An 11,386-nucleotide genomic window follows, 5' to 3' on the forward strand; every position below is an offset into this window, starting at 1 on the left:
TAATCTAATTTATTCGTTCCGAATCAAATTTCAATTGAACCTACCATAAAATTCTAAAAATTCTAATTAACATATAAATCAAGTGAATTTCTGATTTGAATGCCGATGAGGCCTTCAATTCACAAACCAAAACGAAAATACGAACAGATCTTTCTACGTTAAACAGATATAATCACAAATAATGCAGCACACATGTAATTAATTCAGAATTTGAACTTAAGAACTTATTAGGCATATTAAGCATGAATTAACGTTAATCATGGGTTATGGTTGTTACAGAGATGCAAAGAAAGAATTTTTGAAAGAGAGAGAAGGAAGACAAGTTTTAATATTTTTTTTTTGAAAATTGGTGAGAGAGATTATGAAATATTTTTGTTATTTTCTCATTTGAAATCCATAAATTAAAGGATAAGAATTATTTCTAAAATAATTAATTTAATAAATAAATCAGACAATAGTTTTTTTAAAGGGGAATTGACTAGTAAATCCCATTTTTTGGACTTGTAATCCATAAGGTCCTAAATGTTTTCTTGGTGACTGGATGGTCCCTTAATTTGTTTGTTGACTGTTTTGCCACTGCTAGTATTATTGGTTGAAAGGTGTAGGTTTATATGGGAAAGGTGAATGGGTGTTTGTGTGTCACGTTGATCGGAAAAGCACACTAATGCCTTTTTTAATTTAATAGGTTTGTAACACTCACAGAAGTAGAACGTGGTTTCGTACGTGACGTGAACACGCGAAATACACCCGCCCCATCAAAGGTTCCCTACATCCAAGGTGTGTGATCCCTCTGTTTTTCTTTTTGAGCACTGTTGCCATCAAACATAGGTACCAAACATAGGTACCAATGGAATACACTACACCCGGCCCTCCAAACGTGGGATTACTATCACACCTACACCCGCCCCATCAAAGGTTTCCCACATCCAAGGTGTGTGATCCCTCTGTTTTTCTTTTTGAGCACTGTTGGCGTCAAACATAGGTACCAATGGAATACACTATCACACCTACACCCGCCCCACCAAACGTGGTTTCGTACGTGACGTGAACACGTGAAGTGAGACACACTAAAATGGTTTTGGATTTCCGTTTCGGATTTCTCATAACCCGAATTTTGAAACCCACGTTATAGATGGAGTGAATAGGTTCACGTTATAGTTCATTTCGTTTCTCGATCGAACTCGAACCGGTCATGATCGCTTTAGAAGAGGCCCTGTGACTCCTTACCAACAGCAACAGAGGACCCATGAAACAAAGTCGGTAGAGGAAAAGCAAGGTTCGGTTCCTAGAGTTTACTGTCCAAAGCCGATTCAGAGATTGCCTCATCTTCCTTACCGTCACCAAGTGAAAAACGGATCTATTGATCAGAAGGAGTTAACGAAGACGATCAATTTCGCGGCGGTGGTGTCGCCACTGAATTCGTTTATGTCGTCTCTGACGGGAGACACCGACAGCCTGCAACATTCGATGTCGTCGGCGTTTCAGATTGCGAACCCGTCGTCGGCTGGTCGGCCGCTGCTGTCCAAGAGGAAGTGCAGTTCAAGATGCCTGCAAACTAATTGTTGTTATAATTCACATCATCAAATAAGAAACTATTAAATTAAAAAAGGTAGGGTTCATTATTCACATTATCAAATAGTTAATGGTAGGGTTCTTTATTCACATCATCAAATAGTCAAAAGCCCATCAAAGGTTCCCTACATCCAAGGTGTGTGATCCCTCTGTTTTTCTTTTTGAGCACTGTTGGCATCAAACATAGGTATCAATGGAATACACTATCACACCTACACCCGCCCCACCAAACGTGGGATTACATATAAAAAATGAAAACATAACAGCCCATAATTGATATGAGGGCATATTTGTCCTGCACATAACAATGTAATTCAAAAAAGAAGTTATCAGTAAGATATCTCTACTATCATGGACTGCCCAATCAAACAAAATATTCGTGGGACCAAATGGAATACAATTTCGCCATATGAGACTTTTTGATAAATTCCCCCTTTTTAAATCTATTTTATAAATTAAAAAATTAATAATTTTAGAATGATAATTTGAAACTCTTAAGAGGCTTCTCATTAGAAATCTTCTTTTCCTTAATATATAGACTAGCATATCACCCGTGCTATACACGGATTGTGTTTACAATTATCTATATATGTGAATTGTGATTTTTAAACGTTTTTTTTAATGTCTTCTTTTTTTCCTTTTTTATATTATATTAAAGTTTAATATTTTGATAATAATCATATGTGTTGGACTTTTCAAAGAATTAAATGTCTTTTTTTTTTATTATATTATATTAAAGTTTAATATTTTGATAACAATCATATGTGTCGAATTTTTCAAGAATTTTTTTTATACTTGTTCTTAATCCATTAAAGTGTTATTATGAGGGATAATAATCATATGTGTTGGGACTTTTCAAGAAATTCATGTTTTGAATTTTAAAGAATTTTTTTTATGCTTGTCTTTAATGCATTAAAGTGTTATTATGAGGATAAAACTTGGGAGTTGAGAGAAGTTAATAAATGCTATTTTTTTTTTTAAATCAAAAAGTTTAGAAATTTAGGTTGGGAGATTGAAGCTCCCACAAGACTTGGGGTTAAAAGCCCCCTTTTGCTTAATATATAGTATAGATAAGACCTATCATCATTTTACTATCACTACAATGTGGGTGTTTGGGAAGTGAATTTTTATGTAGGTTTTTTTAGTTGTAGAATATTATTGGATAAATTTTTTTTGGTGTTTGGAAAGATAGTTGAATTTTTTTGTGGTTGGATGTGATGTTTGTGAGAGTAAAAGTGAAATGATTATAGGGTTGGATGTGATATTTTGTTTGGATTTATTTTTTTTTATTTTATAAAAAGTTTGTCTTTTAGTGTAAAAAATAAAAAAAAACCCAACTCACAAACTTCCCAAACACCATAATACAACCACCATAATCCCTACTATCATTACTACATCCCTTTATTTCTATTACTATCACCGCCTCCATATCCACTACCATAATGACTATTATCACTATATTGACCCTGTTTGGTAGGATTTATTTTCAACTTATTTCAGCTTTTAACTTAATTTAAGTTATTTTGATGTGTTTGGTTCAACTTAAAAATACAGCTTATAACTTTTTGTAAGTTAAAAATCAATTTATTCTTTGAGTGAGAGTGGAGGAGTTTAATTTATAAGTCAAAAATCAACTTATGTTCACAGTTATAAATTATAAACTGTTAAGTTATAAGTTATAATTACTTTCCCACAATTCTATCAAACATGACCATTATTGTTACGGCCATTTCATTATTACAACAATCACTACAATACAATCACCAAAATCGTCACTATTCCTACCACGACCCTCTTACAATCACTAGTCTGGATTCATTTGTCTAAGCTATTCATTCATCCATATGTTTACATCGAGCGTGACATATCATAGGTTTTAGTTCAAACAAGGATAATTTGTGCAGAATCTTATCTAGGGAAACCATCTCCATTTAACAAGAATAACTAAAATCCCAAAAAAAAAAAAAAAAAAAAAAAAAAAAAAAACCCAAAAAAATCAATGCCATAGTGGCCCAAACTAACGATTGCTTTTATTTTACAAAAATACCCCGACGTTTTAACTCAACCGAACCGAACGTTTAAACCCTAGAGAGAGAGAGAGAGTAGGGTTTAAACCCTTCTTTTTCCGACCGAAGTCTACCCCTCCGTTCCCAATACTCCCCTGACCTCACCTTCGATTCCCTCTGAGCAAACCCTAACTCGAGAAACCGAGCTTCAAAACTCGTCAATGGCCGCCTCAAGACTGTCTTCCTTAGTGGCGGTGGCCGCCGCAGCCGCTTCATTGCCCACTCTCTCCAACACCGCCTACGCCGACTCTCCGTTCCGCTTCTTTCCTTTTTCTTCTTCACCTCCATCGGCGGAGACCGACTCTCCCAATCCGGATTCCAAGTCCGACGAGCCCAAAGGCGGTTTTGATCCGGAATCGCTGGAGAGAGGCGCCAAAGCTCTCCGGGAAATTAACAGCTCTCCCCATGCCAAACAGGTGGTTATATTTTCGGGGGAATTTTTTTTCAGTTTCCATCTTTGAAAAGTTTATGTAAGAAATGGTTAGTTATTTTTTGTTATGATTTATGCAATTTTTGTTAGGTATTTGAGATTATGAGGAAGCAGGAACAGTCTAGGCTTGCTGAATTGGCAGCGGAAAAAGCTCACTACGAAGCCATTCAATCTCAAGCTGATATAGTGAGTGATTGTTGTATATCACTTTTGCGTTATGGATATTTTGTCTATGGAGCCTGTTTATCAATTTAACTTTTAGAAGAGGGAGTTGCTAGGACACTCAACCACCGCAATATTTGTAAAAAGAACCAAAATTTATAGTTAATTTTGAGATTTATGTGGGCACATTTGCTAGTATGACAATGTTTGGTGAATATATCCGGCGTGTTCCTTTAGAAAAAGTATTGTGACAATGTAGGTATTACTTGAAACTAATTGCTTAAATTTATTGTCATTAGTATGGACACTCACACAGCTTTCTTCTTGATGTTTTTTACTCCATATGTAAAATGGTGCAAAAGAAAATCAGGTATGGAATGTCATATCGCGTAACCTGTTTGTTCGTGGTAAAAGCAACGAGATTCTTGCTTTTGCCAACAACGTAGTAATGGGCTTCTTTTTGAACCACAAATTTAGCATAATTGGGCAATTGAATCCACTTGAGATGTGCATTATAGGTGTGTATATGTATGCATTCTTCCTTTAATTGATGGTTTATTTATTTATATTTTTTAATAAACCTATTTGATGGTTTATTCAACTCATGATTTCAAAGATGTCATAAAATTGAATTTTTGTAACCAATATTCCCTATAATTTAGGTTTGACATAAGGTGAAAATAAACTTATATTTTAATTTCCAAGAGTAAGACATTTAGGCTGTGTTTGGCTGGGAGATTTGGGAAGGGAAAGAGAAAAGGGAAAAGGGAAAATGTAGGTGAAATGTGAATAAATATATCTACATTTCACCTAGTTTCACACACATTTTTCTTTTCTTTTTCCAAATCCCTTCCCAAATTTCCTAACTAAACGCAACCTTATTGTTGAATATGACAAAACACAACAGCTTAGCCACATCTTTTTGGAAGCTGTAAAACTACGTAAGAATAGATGAACATTGTAAATATTGATGTCAATTTGAGTAAAGATTAGGTTGGTGTTTAATGATGATGGCCCAAAGCGAAGATGAAAAGAGGAAACAAACAAAAGTTATTAAAACTCATGTTCTCATTCCTGTGAATAAGGAGATGGCACATGCTGTTATTCTCATTTGTCTCCTCTTATTACAACTCTGTTTGCATTGGCAGGACAAGCAGCGGAAAATGGCTGAGGAACAAAGGAATTTAGTACAACAACAATCACAGGCAAAGGCACAAATGATGCGATATGAGGATGAATTAGCTAGAAAAAGAATGCAGGTGAAGGGAGTAGTTTTTAAAAAAATTTCACCCCAAAAGGTTGAGACTTTCAGAAATTGACCACAGTTGCCTCCTCTGTGAAACCTCAGTGGAGTTTTCGGCTAAAGAATATGATGTACATTGTCCCAACTGTTCAAATGCCGTTCCAGTTGAACGACTATGACATTTTAGAATTTTTATTCCTTAAAATGTTAAGTAAATCAAAAGAAAATTGATGTTAAACGGTTTAATTTATTATTGTCATTGTTTTCAGACAGACCACGAAGCTCAGAGACGACACAATGCTGAATTGGTTAGGATGCAAGAGGAATCCTCGACAAGAAAAGAACAAGCGAGAAGGGCAACTGAAGAACAGATCCAAGCTCAGCAACGTCAGACTGAGAAAGAGAGAGCTGAAATTGAACGTGAAACCATAAGAGTGAAGGCCATGGCCGAGGCTGAAGGTCGGGCTCATGAAGCAAAACTAACAGAGGACCATAACAGAAGAATGCTTATAGAACGGATAAATGGCGAAAGAGAGAAGTGGCTTGCTGCCATCAATACAACTTTTAGTCACATTGAAGGTATGCAACAAATAACCATGTGCTCATATTCTCTTTACAAGTCTGACAAGTTGGTTTTACAATAGGTTGTTCTTCGTATGAAGTAGCTAATTGTGCTGGGACTTGGCTGAGATGTATTTGTGGTGCTTTTAGTATTCTCTATGCATTTAAAGTTGATCTAGAGAGCTAATTATTTCTTGCTTTCTAACTGATTAAACCTCAGCTTAGCTTAGTCGTGATAAACTAGTATTGGATTCAGACAACATCTTGTTGGCTTCTGAAAAGGAATTTCCCAATGCTCGGTCATGTTGGTTTTTTAAAAATTTAGGCTTGGATTTCTTCATTACTTATTTTATGTGCTGCATTACTAGTAGTTGTTTGTTTAATTTGCACATTCATGTGATTAAAGATTCACCTCAGGCTGCTTATTTCTTTGCTTTCAAAATTGTATACTCCATCCAATACATATTTATACATTTGATGCTAGTATTGTAATTATTATGTGGTATGTTCATGAATTCCATATCATAATATGGACAAAATATTTCTTTTTTCTCATCATTATCATTTGTGTGAAACCAAGAGCATATCTTTCTCACACAATGTGCTTCTTAACTGCGATATGCAGGGGGTTTCAGGGTTCTATTGACTGACAGGAGCAAGTTGATTATGACTGTTGGAGGAGTTACAGCATTGGCTGCAGGAGTTTATACTACTAGGTCTGCGTGTTGTTCTCCCCATTACATCCTATTTATTTATGCCAACGAAAAAATGATTTCTGGTAAATTTAAATGACTTCTGGTAATTTTTATGGTTGACTTGGTATATATCACAAATTCACAAATTTTTCCATTAATTGTTGGGTCGATTGCTAAATATTGGTTTATGTGCTGCACTATTGTTTATTAACATGGACAACCTATCTAGGCATGAAACCAACATTGAGTCTGCCATGGGTACCCCCTATCCTGACCCCAGGCTGCGAAGGAGAACCATCTGAAGCCCTGTCTTGTACCCAGGGAGGGGTATCTTGCCCAACACCAAACCTTTTAGATTCTACAAAGGCAGCTCTTCCCCAATTTTGGTAAAAATTTTCAGTACTTACCAAGAATCAACGAAATTTATCTAAAACTAAGTGAACAAAACCAAGTGAGATTGCTTAATTTTGCCAATCTTCATATACAAAATAACAACATGGTTAGATAAAGTGAGATCTAGGCGCAGATCTTAGTTTCTGTCTCATTGTGTGTGGAACGCAGTGACAACTGACAAGAATTGTGACTTTTTGTTTTTTACAAGATTGATTTTATTAGAAAGGCACCAAGGAGGTGCCACCGTATACACTAAGAAAAACAAGACAAGATATCTAAAGCTATCATACAAAGCTCTTTACTCAAGTCTCCACAAAGTCCAAAAAATGCCATTTGGGAAACATGGTTAGATAAAGTGAGATCTAGGCTCAGATCTTAGTTTCTGTCTCATTGTGTGTGGAACGCAGTGACAACTGACAAGAATTGCGACTTTTTGTTTTTTACAAGATTGATTTTATTAGAAAGGCACCAAGGAGGTGCCACCGTATACACTAAGAAAAACAAGACAAGATATCTAAAGCTATCATACAGAGCTCTTTACTCAAGTCTCCACAAAGTCCAAAAAATGCCATTCAGGAAAGGCCTTTGGAAAGGTATTCACTAGGGTGGAATATTTTGGCGGTCATGCAAGGTTGCTTGTTGGAATTGACCAAAGAGTGTGTTTTAGGAATCATCTTTGGTGTGGGGAAGAGAAGATAGAGGAGTCACTGCCATCCCATTACTCTCACTTCTTGTGGCGGATAGAGGAGCCTTGATGGGTGATTATTTCTATAAAGAAGGAACTCAAGTGTTATGGACAATTGCCTTTTGTAGAGAAGAGTTGAATGATTGAGAGGTGGTTGTTGACCCATATCTCTAGTGACATTTTCCTAACAAGGCTTGATTGAAGGATGAACCAAAGATAAGCCCACATGTATTTGCCTTACAGGATGAGCCAAAGGTAAGCCCAACTGCCCAACTAGGCGGTGGGCAACAATTCTACGCTACATACCATAGAAGCTTAGGCCACACATAGATACCTCACCAACTACAGTCAAAGTCAATTTCCCTAAATTCACTTACAAAACCTCCATAACTAAAATGAAAAGCAATAGAGAAAGAGGATCCCCTTGTCGAAGGCTTCTAGAAGTGTGAAAGAAACTGTTAGAGAGCCATTAACCAACGCTGAGATCCAAATGGTGAAAATGCAAAATCAGACCCATTGCCATTGTTTTTGCTTGAATCTAGTCCTCTCCATCACATGGAGGAATCCCCAACTAAATAGTGTGTATGCGTGTGGGTAGATGACACTTGTAGTAAGGAATAATTTAATGTTGTTCTTTCTTTGGTATTCCTCGTAAACTCTCCCCCTAGGTGCCAATATGGTATGCTGGGGATTCCCCAGAAATATGGATCCATTGCAATCCTTGAACTTGGTCTATATTTGTTTTTCCATTTGTCAAAAGAAGAAGAACTTGGGATGCAGAGTGGTAGCTGAGTGAAGGGAATTAATTTCAGATTATCTATATGAGTGGGCATGTTTGCTATTCTTGCATTTGAGTAGTAATTCATGGAAAAGGAGAGGGAAAAGTGCGGAGAATTAATTTCATTTTTTGACAATTTGATTTTCCTCCTTCTATGAGGCCTTCCACATTTCACGCGATAATATTCCGTTGAAGAGAAAGTTCCACTATTATCGAGCTCTTGTATCTCTTGCATTCCCAATTCAAGTTAATCATGCATGTGGTTTGCATTTTGTAGACTCTGATATTCTTTCGTTGTCAGCTCATTCTTAGAAACAGACAGGCAGAGGAATGAATCCATTTTGGTCTGCAGATTGGACTACACCTTGGTTATGTTAACGTTCATGCTGTTAAGGTATAGAGGTAATGTCGACTAATTTGGGTCTGATATTCCTTTACGTGCTTACAGAGAAGGCGCCAGAGTTACTTGGGGATATATCAACCGGATTCTGGGGCAACCATCCCTGATTCGAGAATCATCTATTGCAAAATTTCCATGGTCAGGAATAGTTTCTCGAGGAGCAAAGAAGATGCTTAATTACAGTACAGCAGCAGGCACCGTGACTGCAGAGAGTAAAAAGAAATTTGGAAATGTTGTCCTCCATCCATCATTGCAGAGAAGGATAGAGCAACTTGCTCGAGCTACATCAAACACGAAGTCTCATGAGGCACCCTTTCGTAACATGCTCTTTTATGGCCCTCCTGGCACTGGTAAAACCATGGTTGCAAGGGAGATAGCTCAAAAATCGGTATGGTGGCAACCCATTATTCCAACACTCTTTCTATCCATCATATACCTCTTTCCTTTGAGATATTCAACCCCTAAGCTGATGTTTTCTTTAAAATTGTTTTTTCAGGGTTTGGATTATGCCATGATGACAGGAGGTGATGTTGCACCACTGGGTCCACAGGCTGTTACCAAAATTCATGAAATATTTGATTGGGCCAAAAAGTCAAAGAAAGGTTTACTTCTTTTTATTGACGAGGCCGATGCTTTTCTCTGCGAGTAAGTTGACCATCAGCCTCACATTTTTATATTTTTAATCAAGTACCACGGGTTGTTGTTCTCTAAGCAACCAGTTAAATGCCAGGGAAAGAATAACAATTAGTTTTACATGATCATCAATTTACAGTTGCTGACAGTGCAATGGTAGTAATTTTGTGGGATTATTCTGTACCCTCCATATGAATTATGATTGATCAAAACCAAGTTTAACAATGTGAAATTGATCGAATTGCAGGCGTAACAGCACACACATGAGTGAAGCTCAGCGAAGTGCCCTAAATGCATTGCTTTTTCGAACTGGAGACCAGTCAAGAGATGTAGTTCTTGTGCTTGCCACAAACAGACCAGGTGATCTCGACAGTGCCATCACTGACCGCATTGATGAGGTGATAGAGTTCCCGCTTCCACGTGAGGAAGAGCGTTTCAAACTGTTGAAGCTCTATTTAAACAAGTATTTATCCGGTGAAGATAACAACAGTGAGTCCAAATGGGGTTCTTTGTTTAAGAAGAGCACACAAAAGATAACAATAGAAGATTTGTCCGATGATGTGATCCGAGAGGCTGCCAAGAAGACAGAAGGCTTCTCAGGTCGAGAGATAGCAAAACTAATGGCCAGTGTTCAAGCAGCCGTGTATGGACGCCCGGACTGTGTATTGGATTCCGAGCTATTCAAGGAAATAGTTGACTACAAGGTTGCAGAGCATCAACAGCGAATAAAATTGGCATCTGAAGGCGGCCAATCGGCATAGCTGGGGAGTGAGTTTGTCAGGTTTTTTACTTGCAGGATAGAGGTCTTTCTGTTGGGTCCCCAATTTTGTTTTCTGTCACTACATTTTGTGTATTGAAGTTTCATCATGAAAAAACTTGATTCTATTTATATTTGTGATTCCTTTGAAGAGGAACTGAATCACATGCCTTCGTCAAAACATAGTTTTGATTAATAGATAATACTCTTTATTGGGATATACCAAGTTTATGAATCCTAAAGTTGCCGACCAAAGGCATACTTCACCAAATAGGTGGCCCTTAGCACTCGTTTGGAAAGTTGGATTGGGATGAGTTGAGGTTAAAATAGTTATAGAAAGATAAAATAGATTTTTTAGTTTAATATGATAAAATTTCGGAAAATTCTATTTTCACATGCCTAATTAGCTCAAGGCATATCTTTTCTTAATACACGTATTTATTAATTTGATTATCAATTAATTTTTTCGATTCATACACTTAAAGTTATAATTACACCTTTCACTTATAACTATTGTACACACACCACTAATTCTTTTTCAATATATTTTTTATTGACCCTACTTTCACATTGACGAACTCACGCTCTTAAAAAAGACTTTGGTCTGAAGTGAAATTTCTTCTATTGAAGTCTTGCATTGAAGACTTTCATTGAAGACCATTGTAAATCCTTCAAAATAGTGTTGAAGGTAAGACTGTATACGTTAATTTGTTCTTGAGTGTGTTGGAGAGGTTTTGGTAGGTAACCAATCAGTTTCCACCGCTCCATGTGATGGCACATATGGCTATTTTCGGCATTGCTCGCTGGTCGAGAAGTACAACAAAATGATCGGAGAATTGTCATCCAAGGATTATACTTGCTTCAGCTACTTTCCTCAAGTTCCTAGATGAGATAGCCAAGGCATATAAGTAGGTTGAAGCACAGAAAGGTCCAGCTTGTGCACCATGTGCTGCCGAAAAAGAAATAGAGATGGAATGGGGACAAGTGAACCATGTTTGGTTTGGTTGGCTT

At 36.9% G+C, this 11,386-nt stretch overlaps 1 protein-coding gene across 1 annotated transcript; it reads left to right on the top strand.

The window, feature by feature from the left end:
* The first annotated feature begins 3,397 nt into the window (after positions 1-3,397).
* Positions 3,398-10,595, top strand: LOC114261958 (uncharacterized). The gene is made up of 8 exons (XM_028202284.2): positions 3,398-4,054; positions 4,159-4,254; positions 5,379-5,489; positions 5,743-6,052; positions 6,660-6,750; positions 9,034-9,373; positions 9,482-9,630; positions 9,866-10,595. The coding sequence occupies exons 1-8, from the start codon at positions 3,800-3,802 to the stop codon at positions 10,377-10,379; spliced, it is 1,866 nt and encodes a 621-aa protein (XP_028058085.2). The 5' UTR covers positions 3,398-3,799; the 3' UTR covers positions 10,380-10,595.
* The last annotated feature ends 791 nt before the right edge of the window (positions 10,596-11,386 follow it).

This window comes from Camellia sinensis, chromosome 1, assembly GCF_055761805.1.
Source record: "Camellia sinensis isolate YWXY chromosome 1, ASM5576180v1, whole genome shotgun sequence".
In the NCBI taxonomy this organism is placed as follows: domain Eukaryota; kingdom Viridiplantae; phylum Streptophyta; class Magnoliopsida; order Ericales; family Theaceae; genus Camellia; species Camellia sinensis.

Bases quoted from the DNA above. Each gene is read 5' to 3' on its own strand.
- LOC114261958 (XM_028202284.2), top strand. From the start codon at position 3,800: ATGGCCGCCTCAAGACTGTCTTCCTTAGTGGCGGTGGCCGCCGCAGCC. The intron at 5,490-5,742 runs GTGAAGGGAGTA...CATTGTTTTCAG, and splicing joins TAGCTAGAAAAAGAATGCAG to ACAGACCACGAAGCTCAGAG. The intron at 9,374-9,481 runs GTATGGTGGCAA...TTGTTTTTTCAG, and splicing joins GGGAGATAGCTCAAAAATCG to GGTTTGGATTATGCCATGAT.